The 19,724-nt window shown below is 41.7% G+C and overlaps 1 protein-coding gene across 4 annotated transcripts in view; it reads right to left on the bottom strand.

Moving 5' to 3' along the window:
* cdin1 (CDAN1 interacting nuclease 1) overlaps nt 1-18,228 on the bottom strand; it is a 79,719-nt gene extending 61,491 nt beyond the window's left edge. Inside the window, exons 1-5 of one of the 4 annotated variants that reach the window (XM_014193760.2) lie at nt 18,191-18,228; nt 17,765-17,883; nt 3,493-3,538; nt 2,433-2,497; nt 1,645-1,705 (exon numbers count right to left, since the gene is read on the bottom strand). In XM_014193760.2, the coding sequence (XP_014049235.1) occupies nt 1,645-1,705; nt 2,433-2,497; nt 3,493-3,538; nt 17,765-17,865 (273 nt within the window). In that variant the 5' untranslated portion in view covers nt 17,866-17,883; nt 18,191-18,228. The other 3 variants (XM_014193769.2, XM_014193777.2, XM_014193783.2) reach the window with 3 other exon arrangements.
* Between the last annotated feature and the right edge of the window lie 1,496 nt (nt 18,229-19,724).

The raw sequence follows: 19,724 nt of genomic DNA, 5'->3' as shown, positions 1-19,724 counted from the left end.
AATAATTACCGTTCAAAAGAGAAAAAAAAAACTCTGCAGCTTTGGTTTTATTAGCCCCTGATGCTAAAAGGTGTCACACTCACAGACAGTCTAATGCCTGTTGCCTTAAGCATATGGTGCTTAACTGACCTTCACGAAGCACCATAAAAAAGGTATGAAAATCAAAAACTTTTACATAAAAACATATAAGCATAGCAGAATATTTCAGGGGGAAAAAAGATGATTAACGTGGATGAAAACTATTTCCCCCTGTATGGAGATAGTGTATATTGTCACATAAAGGGCTGAAACTAGATCAATTAGCTGTCTGCGAGAGCATGAGTGCTTGGTTTAAATGTTAAGTAGCGTATTAAAATGACAGTTAAACGGTCTATGAACAGTTTATCTCCGAGCTGAGTTTAATCCTTTGAAAAAAAATCATATGTCTATTAAATAGAGAATGAATAATGACAGTTAGCTTTGAGGTGCCACTGATGCATGTGAACTATTCAGATTTAGAAAAGGAAGCATGGAATCCCATTGCTTGGTTTGAAGCGTCTGCAATAAAAATGTTGATTGCCATTTAAAAGAAGGTTTAAGGGGACAGACAAATACGCTCGTGAACTGAGCAACATTGTCAATGTTTTTTTGATCTAGAGGCGACTACATTTCGTTTCTTCTCCATTACCTAGATACCTATGGCAGAACCAACACTTGTGAACAAAGATGATCATTATTGGAAAGGGGATATTAAATCCTCATCTCTGCTATTATCTGGGTAAACATCTAATTCCAGGCTTCTTGTTTCATCAAGCCTTTCGCTACATTTTCCCCATGGTACTGAGGATGTGGCGGGTGTGAGAGGAGCTACCCTAATAGCATGGCATTTTAGGGCTCCTGTACCAAACACCTTCTCACTACCCATTAAACCGCGAGACTAACGCAATGTTAATTGTTCATTTGCTGACTGGCTGCAATGCACAGGAGACACCGGCACATTCAGTCTTGTGATATGTTGGAGCTTGGCCGTGTGTAACCCTTTAATACTCACAGCACCAACACCGTTTAAAACGTTTAAAACACACCATTTCTGAAGTGAATAAATCCCTCGTAGTAACCTAGAATAGCCCAAAACATAATTCATACTCTGACGTTCGACCTAACTGGTACATGTTCAATTAGCATTACATATTTTGAGTTGTAAGAAAATGTATATTATTCCAAACTCCAAACATGTAGGCTTAAGTGGAGTTGTATCTTTCTTTCTTTGGTGTGATTGGAAAATGTGCTGCCCGATTAAAACAATATTGTGATGACGGTGACCTGCCTGCACCTCACCTGTCTGCAGTTTGAAGCAACTGTGGCAGTTTTGAATGTCAATTATAAAAATGACATAATAAAGCACAAACTATTTTCACATCTGCGTTAAAGGGGATAAAGGACTAATTACATTAAATAATTGGTTAATAGACCGGACCATTTGTCCAATTTTCATAATCGCTAACAGACAGGGAAAAACGATTATTTGAAGCGCATTCAGGGGTATTCAGGGGATAATTATGTTTGTACCAAGATTTGCTTGTGTGCACTTCAAATGGAAAATAAAATGGAACATAAAGAGTGATGGGGGGAGGGGGTAGAGACATATAGGTTATAGGACATTACCTCATTGGCCAGCTCCAAAAGGACAGGGACAGAGGGACGTGCCTTGGCTTCGCTCAGGTACCTTCATTATAACAAAGAGACAACAGACAGCGGTGAAAAGAATAACAACCCACAAAGGCAGACAGAAGGGGAGAGGTGACGAGACCAGGCCAGCCAAAACATGTCAATGTCCCTGATGACTCCGGCCTCAGTGGCATTTGGCAGGCTTGCTGTGGTTAAAACGGCAGCGCTTAGAAGACTCAGACTTCCTTTAAGCCCGCCAAGCGTGATAGTTAGTTAGTTAACTCCCCTCACTTTGCCCGCCCAAAACTGCTTTTTCCCCCCTTGCTAACTGAAACCACCAAAGCTCCCTCAGATCTTTCCCAGATCATCTCTGAGGTTTGTCGTAATATAAATGGATTAGAAGTGCATTATCCAGGCCTCGTCTCCAACAGAACAATGGCTTAATAAGCTAGAAAAAAGGCTGATTGTGATATGCGAAGACGCTTTCTCAGGCTTCCCCCTTTAGCCTGTACAAAAAAGCTACGTATTTATTAGTTTAACAGTTAACAGAATTAGGGATAATCAGCCCATCATAAGCCTGTGTGAGCCAAATGTCCAACTGCTGTTCTCTCTTTTCAGCAGGTGCATGTGGAGGTCTGGTATGAATCCTAAAGGTGGTGATTTGTTTGGAGGAGATTATATCTGTCATGGAGGCCCACCGACTCAGCCCTGTCCACTTCCTATCATGCAACATGAATGATTCCCTTCCTGGGCGCGTGGGGGGCGTGGGTAGGGGGCGACTGTACCTTTGGTAGTAGCTTTCAATGCTATCTGGGGCTTGATGCCTTGACATGGTTCTTTTGGTCCTTTTCTGGAACAAAGGGTGCATATAGTGTTACTAAAACGAAACGCATTTCATTTTAACACAAAATATTTTAATGGTGCAATTATTAATAGCAAAATATAAATAAATGCGCTTGCTAGACATTATACACATGCTACAGCTGATATCCATATGGTACACTTGCTATCCATGCAATGCAGTACAAAGACAAAAGAAAAGCTTTTCTTTCCCCTGAATCCCTCTGCCCTGGGTGCTCTATGGTATGGTGTATGAACAGGCTGTGAGAGAGGGGTCAAAGTAATTGAATCTCAATAAGTCTGCCCAGGGTCTCACAGCGAGTCAAGGCAACCTCGTTCAACCCCCTACTCAAAACCTTGTATTCATTTCCCGCCTCGATCAAACAGCGACCTATTCTGCCGCCTGCCACCCCAACGCGTTTCCATCATGCAATTTCATTTGAACCCATCTTAACCAGGGGGATAGGAGAGAAAGAGCATTGCTTAAAAAACGACTTATTTAAAAACTACTACACAAAAAAAAAATAAAAGGTAATTCCGTGGAGACGTGCGGCGTGACTGACACCTGTCAGGGGGATGATAAATGACTCCATTTTCTGCCTGTGCTGCCTTCTGCCACTCGCGGCAGCGGTCATTTATCATCATCCGCTGTCAGACGTGGAAAGCGGCAGTGACAGTGCGAGTCAGCAAACATTTAGCACACGCAGCCGCACTACACGGGGAAATGATTATTGTCAGAATAATAATGGTTTAGCATAATTTATTACAGGTCCACCAAATAAGCAGCGGCTAGATGTTATTAGACAGATGGATGGGAAGGCTTGGCAGACATCCACATAGACTCATGCAAGCAGGGCCCTCCACGTGAACGAGAAGAGAGGGAGGGGGGGGGGGGCATCCTCCAAACCAATCAGAGAGCTGGCAGTTCAATTACAAAGAAATAAAAGGACATTCATCATTCAATTAGGCACCTGTCAGGGATCACAAAGGAAGAAAAATTCTAACCTGGTACTCCAGGGAGAAGATGCTCAGAAGAGTGGACTGCGAGTGACTGGAACAAATAAAAGAAGGACAAAGTTAATTACCAGAGTGCATTGCACAGAGACAAAGGGAGAGAGAGAACAGCTTCAAAGCCAGGGCCGGCTCGGCTGCCCTGTAATCTAAAAGAACATGAAAACAAGTGTGGCAAAGTTGTTCCAGATGAACACCTCGGACAAAGGATTCCTGCCGCGTTGGTCCGGCAGTAGGGGGGGAGTGGAGAAGGGGGGAGGTTGGTGTGAGTGCTATGAGAATAGAGAAAATGTAGTCTAGCTGGAGATTTCTTTCTTCTCTTGCTCACACCAAATAGCCCCCCCAAAACACAGTAGAATAGAACATCGTCAATTCATTGTTGTTATTTTGAGTGCATCCTGGTGTAGAAAACCACAGAGACGATATCGTTACCTTGTAGCCGGGCTAAAAGGCACAAACATGAGGGAGAAACAAAGCAAATCCATGTAAATAATTGATGGGGTTCATTTCCATTAGCAGTACAGGGAACTCAGTGCTCAGTGGTAACATACTGAAACACATTCTGTTACCGATGAGTGAGCCTTCTTTCTAGGCGTGTGTGTGTGTGTGGGGGGGGGGGGGTTGCCTCACTATCAGTGCTGGCCTATGGGACGCTCTGGAACATTCCCAGTGCATCTGATGGGCTTTGACAATATAAACTTTCACGGCAGGAAGCTGAGACTCCCAGGAGTCGGTCAATTCCACTGGTTGCCATAAGCTACATTCATCTCCAGCTCTAGTCAATGTTAAACACCTGGCAGTGGGGGGAAACCTGGGAAACAGGCAGCTCCGTCAGGGATTCTCTCCCCCCCGCCCACCTAAATCTCCCTCCTTTCAATCAAAAATATTTAAAGCAGTGACAGATTTTTTTTCTCTAATTGGACAGTACAAACATTCGCCCACACATCAACACATCGTGCACGTATAGTACAAACAAAACCACACACACACACACACACACACACACACAGAAAGAACGATGGTCTCCTGTGGTTTTGTGTCTCCATATACCACTCTCAGTACATTTGATTGTTAAATTTAATAGGCTTTTCTTTACAAGTCACCTGAGAATGGTATGTAAATACTGACTAGAAGCCCTAGCTTCCTATCTGCATTGAAAGATTGAGTCCATATAGGCCATCACTGCAAACCATGAAATGACCATGTGACATGTACACAAAGCCAGAGGAATCGATTTGTGTCTATATCTTAATAAAAAGGACTACAGCACTGAAATAGTTTAGTAGTTTATAATGACTATAGGCCTAAACCCCGCAAAAGCCTCAAAGTTAACTTCTCCAGATGTCAGTGGTAAACAGTTTTACTGCTGTGACTGTGGAAGGACTAGGAGTAATGCTCAACAATGCAAGTCTCTAGTGCATGTCCCTGTCATGTGGACAACCATCAAATCCACAAACTACTACTTTCAAATAGTTAAGACAAGAAAAAAAAAAAGTGACATATGAAAAAGGGTCTGGAGGCTGCCCCAGCCTTAATTTACAATGATACATAGGGACCACTGCAATTAAATGAGCCATTAAAAACAGTCAACATGAGGACACACATATATATATATATATATATATATATAAATAAATAAAAATCTTCGCCACTTTCAACCTTGCACCTGAGCATTTCAACAACATTACAGCACTATTCTCTGACTGGGACCACCTCCTTCCCTCTGCTGAAACAGACATCTGTTAGGTTTTAAATGGATTACTCTGTATAATGAGCGTGATTACTCCCTAATTGCTAAATCTTTACCCTGTTAAGTTTAAAGGGACACAAACTGCTTTTAATATCTGTGAAAACATATCGGTTTCAAACAGCACGGTTACCATTTTTTTGGAAACAGGGTTATGTTTTTCTTTTTCGCTTCTGTCTGCGATGCTTTTCTCCCACCTGGAAATCCAGTGAAAACACTGAATCGAAAGAATGAAAACATCTTGTTCCAACTTCCATGTTTACAAAAGATAGACATGTAGAGCCAAATTACGAGACAAGGGAGGTGGAAGGGCAGGGCTCTCGATAACTGGACACAAACCAAGGCTTGTCCTGAGTTTATAGAATCTGTCAAGGTGTTACAATGAGGAAATATTCTATGTTGCCTTTCCACATGAATAATAAAGTTATTGCAGGCTTTACATGAATGTTTAGGCCTATTCAACCTGTGCTCTCCTGGTGAACTACGCTCAATTCATGGTAAAGAAATGGAGCCACGCGCAGAGCTTTACAATAGTCGTCTGATCTCCCAGCCTGCTCAACAGTAGCATTACATTCCCATACCCACATATGCACTCACCGCTCTCTCTGCTTCATAAGAGATTTTTGACCCTTCGGTGGCAGCCATAACACACACACACACACACACACACACACACACACACACACACACACACACACACACACACAGATGTAACAGAGGCATTTCACGACAAAGGAGGAGCTCAACTCAACCAGATTCTATTACCTTGTCGTTAGCTATGACTCCGAAATGTGTGTGTCCCATTCAATGTACCCTAACAAGAAGAACCCTACTGCAGAGAAGGGAGACAACAGTAACAAGGCACATTGGTTTATTATACTATCTCATTTCATGCATCAGTATGTATCTAGTAAACAAACCAACAAAAGCCAACAAACAGGAAAAGGTAAATAAGAGGAGGAGGAGAGCAGCTTCATTACCGTCACCATCTTTCTTTCTGAGTTTCTTTCCCATGGAAAGCTGGGCTCAATAACAATGTCCAGGGCCTAGGATGACCTACAAACCCCGACCCCTGATTACATCTGTAAATACTCAGGCTGATGAAGCCGTGTTTCTTCCCTTGCAAAGTAAATAGAGATTGAAGCGGACTCGCCATTGCCTCTTCTCAGCTGACCATGTCATGATGAACCTCTGGAGTGAATACAGCGACGGTTTTGACATCACCAACACACAGTCTGACGAACAGATACTACGGACTGGGATATCACCCAGATGCTGATGATATGTCAATCTGGAGAGGTAACCCTTGCATTGTGTGAGGTGAGGGAGGCAGTGACCCACGCACTGACCTACTGGGAGTCAGACTAGCTGCAGCTATATTATGACTGTAGTGTTGTTTAGCCAATAGGATAGATCATGCATAGTGTATATATTAAGGCGTGGCTGTAATTGGATGAGTTATACAGTGAGGGAAAAAAGTATTTGATCCCCTGCTGATTTTGTATGTTTGCCCTCATCAAAGGGATGATGGACGGGGCCATGTATCGTCAAATCTTGGGTGAGAACCTCCTTCCCTCAGCCAGGGCATTGAAAATGGGTCGCGGATGGGTATTCCAGCATGACAATGACCCAAAACACACGGCCAAGGCAACAAATGAGTGACTCAAGAAGAAGCACATTAAGGTCCAGGAGTGGCCTAGCCAGTCTCCAGACCTTAATCCCATAAAAAAAAAATCTGTGGAGGGAGCTGAAGGTTCGAGTTGCCAAACGTCAGCCTCGAAACCTTAATGACTTGGACAAGATCAGCAAAGAGGAGTGGGACAAAATCCCTCCTGAGATGTGTGCAAACCTGGTGGCCAACTACAAGAAACGTCTGACCTCTGTGATTGCCAACAAGGGTTTTGCCACCAAGTACTAAGTCATGTTTTGCAGAGGGGTCAAATACTTATTTCCCTCATTAAAATGCAAATCATTTTATAACATTTTTGACATGTGTTTTTTCTGGATTTTTGTTGTTGTTATTCGGTCTCTCACTGTTCAAATAAACCTACCATTAAAATTATAGACTGATCATTTCTTTGTCAGTGGGCAAATGTACAAAATCAGCAGGGGATCAAATACTCCCCCCCCCTCACTGTATGGTATAGTTGGCCTATTCAGAACCATCTAAATCATCATCAGCAACTTGAGTGTCGAAGAAAAACATTTAATTAAGAAGTTGCAAGGGTCAAAAACATAATTGGACACTGACACAATGACCTCTCCGGAAAAATAGGAAAACAGAATCCATCCCAGCGGCCTTGAATTGTGAACATAGAAAGACAGAAGGTTAGGAAACAGAAGAGTGGTTAGGGAATCAGTGTCTCTCTGTGTAATTACCCTTCCCCAGCCCCACAACCCTAGACAGCCACATTAATATGCACAGAGCCCAAAATAGTAGGGCTCCGGATTTGATTAAAACAATTAGGACGTTCACTTTGTTACTACGCTGCTAGGACTGTCTGTTCACATCTAGAATTCACCATGGGATATATATATTACTCATCCCCATGTGTTGAACACTTAAGGCCTGTACGTTGTAGGACACTGAAGAGTATATTAGATTGTAAATAACAAAATTGGGTCTGTGTACGCTGGTTGGGATATGTTGTCAATGCTTCAGGGTCCCCCAACGCCCTCGAGGATGAAACTAGTCTGGGATTCCTCTTTTACTCCATTATGTCTCTCTAGTATGACATCACATATAGTTCTCTAAAAAAATGCACCATCATAATACAACCATTGAAGAGGCAAACTGCTTTTAATCAAAAACAATCAAAAACGTTTAACAAAACAAAAAACAACGCTGAAGAGATTACCACCAGATTGCCTCGCTAGCTAATTAATTGAGGGCATATACTACAAGCTATCAATTATTTTCAGAATCTTCCTATTTACAATTAATTAATTATAAACGATAGCAGTCATTCCCCTAATGAAAGCCACCTGGCTAATGGCGTGGGTATCATATGCTGTGACAGTACTTAGCATTTGGAGCATCTAGCCTATATGTAGAGAGTGGTGCGTGTCGTGACTCTTCAGGGCATGAAGCTCACCGAGGCAGGGCACATTTTCTACTAATGACTCCAAGGGGGGGGGGGGGGGTGATAATGAAAAGGAAAGTCTGTATGAGTGTCAGTGTCAGCGTTTCAATGGTTGACAGTATATCCAAGTCTGATTAAGCTACTGTACCTTCACGGTGTTGATATTATGACCTTTTCTCAGTGACATGGCCGACAGAGGAATGGCTAGAAACAATTAAAGATGCATTATCCCATATATGGATATTATTAGAAATATTTTGTTATGATCTCTATGAAAAGATATCACACATTTCAAACACATTCTCTTTCACTTAAATTATACATTGTGTAGTGAAAGAAATATAGCTGGATGTGCTTTTTGTTAAATACTCTGCATATGCAAATCCCTCTAATTACACATGCTGATAAGAGGGGCTAACATCTGTTTCTCACCAAAGTCTACCATCATCAGCAAGACGGAATCAAGAGGAAAAATCCTTAACGTACAACTGTGATACATTTCCACAAACCACATAAACAAACAGGCATCTCAGAGTCATGGCGTTCCAAACAAATACTTGTTTATGAACAAAAATGTTTACCATTAAAGTTGTTTTCCTTCATTACAATTGCCTACCTAGAATGGAAAATGTGCATGTCAAAAATCATGACACCAAATTTAGCAAAATGTCATCTGATGTTAACAGAAATGTTTTCATTTTCTTGTGAAGATATCTTTAAAATGTTACCACATACAAACATAAATCACCATTGTGGTTACATTATGACAAATGCTCCTTAAAAGAAATGAAGAGATGTGATGAACACCAACCAGACCCATATTGAAAACCAACCTAGAGACAAGTCAAATATTTCATTGACAGGAGAACAATCCAATTCTACTCTGTGGCTTCAGAGTGATTGGAACCCCCAGGAATGAACCACAACTCCCACCAGCACCAGGGAGCATCAATACAACAGACAGGATGGGAACTCTCTCTCTCACTCAGAGGAAGCCATAGCCCACTGGAGCTCCCTGTGGGGGAGTTTCACTGTGTGGACAGAGCCAGACACTGCTTTAACAGAAGCTCACAAACATGGTGTCTCGCTAGAGCTGTCCTGAGTGTCCAGGATCTCAGGGCTTTCATGCAAGTGTGGTTAAAACAGTGTGGCCCATAACACCATCACAGACCTAATTATGATTTGTCATGAAAGGTAGTGGCCTCTCCATATGTGATTCGTGACAAACTAAGGTCTAGCTATTAAAAAAAAGGCACGTTACTATTGTTATAGCGCAATTATTGTCATCGTGGCAGTCTCTGCAAACTCTTGTGGAAAATTGAAAATGAGGCCTTGGTTATCCATCATGCAGCATGTCTGGTCTGGCAAGAAAACACATTACGCTGACCAACTGCCTGCCTACTCTCTCAAGCACAACTACACCACTTGTACCATTCTGGGCAATTTGTTCCATTCTTCTTTTTGCAATTGATCCCAGTATGCAAACAGATCCTGGGGCTACAGTCTCCAGCATAGCTGCGTGTGTGTGCGCACGCACGCGCGCTTTTTATCATTTTTGAAAGGCACATTTTTATTGGAGAAGTTGTCAGTTTGCTATGGAAAACCATGAATGTCGTCCACTTTCATTTAGTTTTCCTCTCCTGATGTTTACATCAAAAAAGTTACTTATACATGCACTAAATTACGGAAAATGAAGTAGCCTCCTGCCATCATTGACAACACTGTCTGGCGATTGGCAGCAGTTTATTGGAGTAGTTTTTAGCCCAATGAGCCAATGCATTACAATTTGGGAAGCTTCCCGAGGCCAGAGCAACACATCCCAGTGAGGAAGCATATTACTCCTCCACTTCCTAATCAACTAATTGATCACATCTATTATTCATGAGTTCCTCAACCTGACATCAAACTGTAAACTCAGCATATTCTCACTCCTCTCTCTCTTTATCCCCTCTCTGCCTCCAAACTCAGCAGTCTCACTGTTTTCTCCTCTCTTCATCTTTCTCTCTCCTCCCTCCATTCTTCCTGACCACATAAACCCGTCCAGTTCTGTGATTAGTCTTCCCAGCCAGCGGCCGCATCCCAGCCTGCTCCAGACAGCACTCCCATTGGCTGGGGGGTTTTCACCCACAAGCCCCAGCTGCCAGCTTGTGTTTTGGTCTGAGCCGAGAGCCAGAGGCGTGTGGTGTGGTCATCCAGACCAGGGGAGGCTGAGGCTGCTGAACGCTAGGTGGGCTGCTAGGCTAGACCTCACTACTGGCCCATCTGACAGCCTCAGAGACAGACCCAGACCAAGCCCTGGCTAATGTCATCACCACATCCAGGTTGAGACACCCCCAGTTAAAATGGCCATGCTAGGACACATTCTTAGGATAGAACGAAAAGACTATAGGGAGAAACAAAATAATGAAATCTAGCCAAAATATACTATATTTTACAGTAAAAAATGTAAGGTTATTATGTGATTCTACACTAAACAAAAATATAAAAAACACAACATGTAAAGGGTTGGTCCCATGTTTCATGAGCTGAAATAAAAGATCACCGAAATTTTCCATACGCACAAAAAGCGGATTTCTCTCAAATTTTGTGCACAAATTTGTTTACATCACTGTTAGTGAGCATTTCTCATTTACCAAGATAATCCATCCACCTGACAGGTGTGGCATATCAAAAAGCGGATTAAACAGCATGATCATTACACCGGTGCACCTTATGCTGGGGACAATAAAGGGCCACTAAAATGTGCAGTTTTGTCACACAACGCAATGCCACAAATATCTCCAGTTTTGAGAGAGCGTGCAATTGGCCTGCTGACTGCAGTAAGGTCCACCAGAGCTTTTGCCAAAGAACTGAAGGTTAATTTCTCTACCATATAAGGTTCCTCCAACGTAATTTTATAGAATTTGGCAGTACGTCCAACCAGCCTCACAACCACAGACCACATGTAACCATGCCAGCCCAGGACCTCCACATACGGCTTCTTCACCTGCAGGATCATCTGAGACCAGCCTCCCAGACAACTGATGAAACTGAGGAGAATTTGTCTGTAATAAAGCCCTTTTGTGGGGAAAAACTCATTCTGATTGGTTGGGCCTGGCTCCGAAGTGGGTGGGCCTATGCCCTCCCATGGCCACCCATAGCTGTGCCCCTGCCCAGTCATGTGAAATCGATAGATCAGGGCATAATGAATTTATTTCAATTGACTGATTTCCTTATATGAACTGTAACTCAGTAAAATCGCTGCATGTTGCGTTTATATTTTTGTTCAGTATACGTTCACCCAAGTGTTAGAGTTCTCAGAGCTATTTAGCAAGGAATGTTTTCATTGTGTGTTGCCATGTGTGAACAATCCTCTTCCAAGATATGCAGTAGTTTAATTAGCTAGCCTAGTCTCAAGAGTCTCAAAGTTTGAAGTAAAAATCTCCCACAGAGCTCTCAACAATGTCTTCAATAAACAGTATAAAGACATAGTATTTATTTTGCAAAAGATGTGCCAACTGAAAATAGGGCAAAACACGGAAACTAGAAATAAAGAGGACAGCATTTGTCAACAATTTGACCAAAATCAACATGATTTTCTATCCTCTTTGTGTAAAGCTGAACATGTTAAAGCAGAGCGAGCGCAGAAGTTAATTAATGAATAATACCACATCCTTTATTAACTGGCATGTAATAGAGAAACCATAGACCTAATAAATAATCAATGAGCAAAGTCCTCCCCAGCCTGAATATTACCATCAAAAACAAAGTGACTCTTGCCAAGAAATCACCATATCAATGACACATGCCACAACAACGCTGGCCTCTGATTCCTCCCCAGATCACGCTAGATAAACCCCAAATAACAGAGAAATTAACAAATGCTTGACATTTGCTCAACATCCATTATTCTGACACGTTTTCAGAATTTCAAAAGGCTGAACGCATGTTTAATCAACATTCATATTCCCCCAGCGAGCCCCCGGCACCATATTGCAGCCCGCCTCACTGCTGATGAAAACGGCACATTAGGGCCCGATTCGAAAACGTTCAGGGACTCCACACTAGGGAACTGCTGTGTGTGTGTGTGTTTGTTAGTCCCATTCTTTTCCCCCACTTCCACACCCTTCTCTCTAACTCAGAAGAGCCATATGCAGAATAAGCTGAAAGGTGTTTTAAAGAGGAGAGTAACATTAAATCCAAATTCATTCATAAAGTAGTGCAGAAGGCCAGAAAAGTCTCTCTCTCGACAAAGAGAGCAGAGGGACTGTGGTCCCCTCTGGACCGGGGGAAGCCAGGCGAGGCCTCAGAGCAGCAGCTCATCATTTCCAATTCTAATACGTGGTCGAAAGAAAGGCCTGATGGGACTGTTGTCACATTGGCTGTGTTGAGCAATTTCCCGCCCCCACGCTGCTGCTACACTGCCTCCCTGGTTCTCATTGTAGCCGGGGCCCAGGCAGCCAGACACTAGGCAAGAACAGGGACAGCCCCGGCCGAGCAGGAGGGGGGGGAAGGGGGGAGAACTATTTGCATGTCCCTCCATTGTGAGCTGGGGTAAGAAGTGACAGCACCGTGTCCAATTCTTTTCCCCTCAGAACAGCCCGGGCTCGGTAGGAGAGGCCAGGCTGACAGATGACTCCCAACATCTGTGTTATGCAGGCGACACAGCCGAGGGACCACGGCCGACACATCCCTCCCTTTCTCCATCTTATCTCCCTCCATCCCTACTCATATCCCAGCAGAGAGACTGACAGACGCCCCGTGGAAATGACCTTGAAATGGCCTATCACAATCATTATCGTTTGGGATTTTGATCCTCTTCCCATTGACTCTGCTATCAAAAGCAGTGAATGCTAAATGCTATTGTGAAATATAATTTCCAATTAGTTGTATTACAACTCAAATTCAGGGCAAACAACGTGCATATTCTGCATTTTGTTTTGTGACATAGGCCTTCATCACCAGTTCCATATTAAGAGTAAAGAACAGGCCTATAAGAATTCACAGTCAACAGTTCCTTCGTCTAGCTTGTCATCCATCTGCAGTGAGAGTTGTTATTACCATGACAGTCATGAAAGCACTGATTAGAAAGTAGCCAGGTCATTATACTACTTCTATCTCCATAGTGACCAGAACCGTGCAGTATTGTGATACGGGTTTGACAGTGATACCTCTCCCTGCCTGCCTGTCCCCTCTCCCTGGCACGCCCCCATATGGGTCAGTCCACTCCTGCTTTACCCCCCCTGCCCACAGTCAGGCTGGCCAGTATTTACACAGTGGCAGGGCTCCCACACAGTCAGGGGGGTTGCCTGCCTGCCTGCCTGCCGTGCCTGAGCGCATGCTAAGAGATGATGGATGGCCTAGTCGATATGTTATGTCTTAAGAGCCTGATTTCCTGCCAGTCCAATCACTAACCCTCCAGAGCCCGGCTCAGCTGATTGGACAAGCAGAATAATTTTGCAGGCTGTGAAAACACTGCTGCCGTGCCTGTCTGTCAGGCCCGATGACAAGACTCAGGATTTTTAAAGAGCAGGGGCCTCTCCGAGAAAGAAATAATAACAATAACGGCTAAGACTAAACAATAGAGTCGGCACCGCTGAGAGGAGAGCTATACAGTTATCACCCCCGAAAAACAGTTCTTACTGGAAGGATACTGGTAGTAAGAGGTTTTGGTTGAGAAACAGAAACACTGTGGGGTAAAAGATCACATTCAGAACCTAAATAAACATTACAATGATGTATACTATTATGGACAAAAAGGTGGTACATATGTAGCTGAAACGCACTTTTCACATAACATATTCTGTAAAATGCTGACACTAAGAACAAAGGCCTGCTCAAAGTAGACTGTGTCCCCCTTGGGGACCCCGGTGCCTTCTTCTATCGGTGATTAGGGCACAATGCTAGTAGGAAGCTCCAAATCCATTCGACTTTGTAAGTGACCTCGGCAGGATCTAGCGGTGTCCTGGTGGCCTTGGGGGATTACACGTGTTACATTCAATAAAGAGCGGCCCCTCAGTGTCATGGAGAAAAGCAACACAGCCATTAACCCCCGCTTATATTTCTGAACATGCAGCCAGCTACATAGTGGACCAGAGGAGAGGCTGGCTCGCTGATGTAATGAAATTCAATGCAGAAACATTGAAAAGTACTGTCTATGGATTATTTCTTAATGAGGCTGAATTTAGTAGGACATTATGGACAGAGTATATTGAAATAAATGCACAAATTTTTGCCTTTAATATAACAGCCTACATAATTGAAGATGTATCTATTGCTAATTAATTACAACAACCAGTGCAATAAATATTCATTTAAACTTACTGATACGTAACACAATGAATGCATGAAAATGTGCAGTTTTCATTGTATTGATATTTTCTGCCTACTGGTGTGGGAGTCAACAGCATGCTATGTTGCAGAGGCAGAACCTCTACTGTCATTTAAAGGCCCAGTGCAGTCAAAAACGTAATTCCCTATGTTTTCTATATATTGCCACACTATGAAGTTGGAATAATACTGTGAAATTGTAAAAATGATTCCCTTTTAGTGTAAGAGCTGTTTGAAAATACATTTCAGCCTGTTTTAATGGGAGGAGTTTTGGCATGCCTGGTGACAGCACCAGGTGTTAAATTAGTTAATAGACCAATAAAAAAAATGTTTTGAAGAGAGTTCCAAACCTCCCTGCCAATAAGAGCTAGTTCAGGTTTCCCCTTCCCACTCAGACAGGGCTCCAGAATAACATTTTTCAGTTCGTGGCACCAACCCATGATTTGGTCACACAATTTTTGTTTCTCTCGCTGCGTCACGCAACATAAAAATGTAGTATTGTCTTAAGTAATTTAATAAAGTGCTTTATTAAAAAGTATAATAGACTACTGAGATGGTATTCAACAAATAAGTTGTTTTATCTTTTGATATTGTGATTCTAAATATTTTTATGTGCAACCTAATACAGTGATTTTCATGCATTTTCGGTTGACAATCAGCCTGTGTTTATTTTATTTTTTACATTTCTCCAGAATGGTCTGATTTAGTTCAATAGAGATGAATTTGCCTACATCTTTATGTGCACTAATATCATAGGCTAATTTATTAGGGGCTAATTCACCACCTAAGTGAAAACTCAAAACCCATTAACTAGATCACTAACTCTAAATATAACAATGAATGTAATGTCATAAAAAATATATATATATTGTTTTCCTTTCTCACAAATTTCTAAAAACCTATTTTTGTTTTGTCATTATGGGGTTGATGTCACTCAGATTTTTTTTAACAGCCATATTTACACCAAAAACCCAGATGGGCATGCTTTGTAATGTTTCTAAAACCATAAATGTATTACTACACTGAACAAAAATATAAACGCAACATGTAAAGTGTTGGTCCCATGTTTCATGAGCTGAAATAAAGGATCCCAGAAATGTTCCATACGCACAAAAAGCTCATTTCTCTCAAATTTTGGGCACACACTTGTTTACATACCTGTTAGTGAGCATTTCTCCTTTGCCTAGATAATCCATCCTCCTGACAGGTGTGGTAAAACAAAAAGCTGATTAAACAGCATGATCATTACACAGGTGCACCTTATGCTGGGAACATCAAAAGGCCACTCTGAAATGTGCAGTTGTCACAACACAGTGCCACAGATGTAGCAAGTTAAGGGAGCGTGCAATTGGCATGCTGACTGCAGGAATGTACACCAGAGCTGTTGCAACAGCGTTGAATGTTCATTTCCCTACCATAAGCTGCCTCAAATGTTGTTTTAGAGACTTTGGCAGTACATCCAACTGGCCTCACCACCACAGACCACGTGTATGGTGTTGTGTGGGCGAGCGGTTTGCTGATGTCAACATTTGTTAACAGAGTGCCCCATGGTGGCGGTGGGGTTATGATATGGGCAGGCATAAGCTACGGACAACAAACACAATTGCATTTTATCAATGGCAATTTGGACACACAGAGATACCGTGAACGAGATCCTGAGGCCCATTGTCGTGCCATTCATCTGCCGCCATCACCTCATGTTTCAGCATGATAATGCGCAGCCCCATGTCACAAGGATATGTACACAATTCCTGGAAGCTGGAAATTTCCCAGTTCTTCCATGGCCTGCATACTCAGGAGACATGTCACCCATTGAGCATGTTTGGGATCCTCTGGATCAACGTGTACGACAGCATGTTCCAGTTCCCACCAATATCCAGCAACTTCACACAGCCGTTGAAGAGGAGTGGGACAACATTCTACAGGCCACAATCAACAGCCTGATCAACTCTATGTGAATGAGATGTGTCACGCTGCATGAGGCAAATGGTGGTCACACTAGACACTAACTGGTTTTCTGATTCATGCCCCTACCCTTTTTTTTTTTTTTTTGAAGTTATCTGTGACCAACAGATGCATATCTATATTTCCAGTCCTGTGAAATCCATAGATTAGGCCCAATGAATTTATTTCAATTCAATGATTTCCTTATATGAACTGTAACTCAGAAAAATATTTTAAATTGTTGCATTTATATTTTTGTTCAGTGTAGTAAGGTATGTTACGTTTGGTATGTATTAACTGTTGGATGTCCAGCTTCCATGTCGTATGATATGTTAATTACAATTTGTTTTAATGTTATGAATTTCCAAAACGTATGATATGTTACAAATTCCAATTTATTGTGGGTAATGTTAGCTAGGTGGCTAACGTTAGCTACCACTAGGGGTTAGGGTTAAGGTTAGGGTGCAGGCCTGGGCAACTCCAGTCCTCAGGGGCCTGATAGGTGACACACTTTTCCCCAGCCCCAACTAACACACCTGACTACAATAATCAACTAATCATGATCTTCAGTTAAAAATGCAATTGTTTAAATCAGGTGTATTTGCTAGGGATGGGGGAAAAGTGTGACACCAATCAGGCCCCCAAGGACTGGAATTGCCCAGGCCTGGTTAACAGAAGGGTTAGCTAAAATGGTTAAGGGAAGGTTTAGTTAACATGCTACTGTAAGTACTTGCTAATTAACTATAATTGTAAAGTTATCAGTGATGGGATTTGAACACACAACCTTTGGGGTGGCTAGACGTTCGCGTTATAAGCTCACCCAACCACCCTCCTTTTTATTTTGTCTTAAGTAACTCTTATGTAAACATACCAAACGTAACATTAATTTGAGGTTCCTGTTTTACGTTTACTATGTTACGTCCAATCTATGAGACCAGTCTGTAGCACTAACTAGCCTGCTTGCTAACACTCACATGAGGGCGAGGCTAGCATGGCTATCCGAATGATCGTGTTATGTGGAAATCCCGTTAGCTATGGAATGTGCCGAAAAGCTCGTAACAGCTTCGAGCTACAAACTTATGCAGGGATAGGCTCATACAGTAGGACAACAAGCATCAAGGACATTGCAAAAGTTGATGACAATATCAACAGGCTAAACTATATTGAAACATGCATCACTTACTTTGGAAATCTTTGCCTCAGTATAGTCATACACTGACGCGTGGGTCTCAAATGTTCGGTGCATTTCACTATCTCCTTGTATTCAGCTCGAGACAGCTTCATTTTTAATAATCTGCGTGGCTAAACAAATAAAAGACAAGACAACAATCAAAAACGTGCAAGTTGTGATATCAGCTCGCAATGGCAAAATCAGCTGTGAAATTGCTTGCTAACTAACGTTCGTGTGTTAGCTGTTTAGCTACCAATGTTGTTCAGCGTATCAAACTCTTTCAAATCGGTAACATAAACGATAGTAAATAGTCCGCTAGTTTAATAATAGCTACTGCATGCAATGCTGAGTCAAGATAATACAGGAAAAAACTATGCTATATAAAACAATGTTATTACAATAAATGCAAGGAGCACAATACACTTCCTGGTTTCTTACCGCGAGAAAGTTAAAACACACACGTCAGTATGAAAAGCTCTCCCATTGGTCTATATTGCAAGAGCTGAGTATACCGGCAAGGGATAGGCTCGCTGCAGTCTTTGCTTCAGTGATTCAATACCAACAACAGCACCATCAAACCTAAAAGACTTGGTTAACTTTCTTTGACAGATTTGGAAAATATCACCTGTAATATCATAGCAATACATTCGCATAGGTAGGAAATGCATACAGTGGGACAAATGATGCTGCATTCAAGACGAATGCATGGTACTCTTTCATTATAATGAATTATATATACTAGTAGCCTAAACAATAAATGGAACCCTACAACAAAATAAAAAACACATTTTTATCATTTTTTTCTGATAGCCTAAAATAGCTGAATTTAAAGGAAAAGCATACATTAAAAAAAAGTATAGAAAAAAAAATACATTAACTTGGAACGTTTTTCACAATGACAACCTGAATAATTTTTATATTTTTACGATTATCTGGAAATTAAACTATATATTACAAAACTGCCTATTATAAACTGATGTCCTCTAAGTAGTAGAGTTGTACACCCCCCTCAAGCATAGCCATGTATCAACACCTTCCAAAACCCTGTAATCCTCTTTTTCTGCCAAAGGGTGATTTAAAGAGATTTGGAATTAAAGACAGGAGATCTGGATTTTTAGACATGAATACAAAGTGGATTCCTTTTAACTCCAAAACCCCAGCGACATCCCAAGCTGTCCCTCCCCACTGACTCCAGATCAGGTTCCGTATGGAGTAGTTTAGAAAACTTTAGTCTTTAAAAGTAGTCTTTGGTTGGGGCACACTTTGGCTCTTATGAAGTCTGGAGGGAAAGTGTAACAAGTTAGAGTAGGTACTGTGGGGCAGGCAGGCATCATTTATTGATGTGTTATATCTTCTTTCATTTGAGCTCTTCATAGTTTATACTCCGAGTGTCCGTGACAGGAACACTTAGCTGGGATTGTGAATAATGATATACTAGACAACACTCAGAAGATTTGTAAAAGCAGGGTATTGAGCTTAGTGCAGAAGTGTGTGCCTGAAGTGAATTGCCCTCTTTATTTGGGGACACAAGCCTACACAAATAATAAAGTATTCAGCCTATTATTTTACTGCAAATATCATTCTCAAAATGTAATATCGTATGAGTACAGACATGATCTATGGCTAAAATATAATATAAGTATTTAAAACCAGCGGTACTCTGGTTTTAGGGAAGTTGTGGGTAGGCCTAATTGTATTTGACTATGTTATATAATGCAGGTATTGAGTGCTCTCTTTTTAAGGTCTACTTTGTCATATCAATATCTTATTATTTTTTTTTACAATGGTCTTATTGTGTAATTCATCTCTGAGCAGTGCTAAATCACAGTCTGGACTAATATAATCTCTCTCACACACAAACACACACAGACTTCATTTACAGGTACCTGATAGAAGGAAAGCTGGCTACAGAAATATAATTGAGTCATTTCTATGGTGACTATTTATTACATTTTGTACAATAGGCAAACGT

The sequence above is a fragment of the Salmo salar genome, chromosome ssa01 (genome assembly GCF_905237065.1).
Source record: "Salmo salar chromosome ssa01, Ssal_v3.1, whole genome shotgun sequence".
In the NCBI taxonomy this organism is placed as follows: domain Eukaryota; kingdom Metazoa; phylum Chordata; class Actinopteri; order Salmoniformes; family Salmonidae; genus Salmo; species Salmo salar.
Note: the sequence above shows the minus strand (reverse complement) of the source record. Positions and strands in the feature narration are given on the sequence as shown.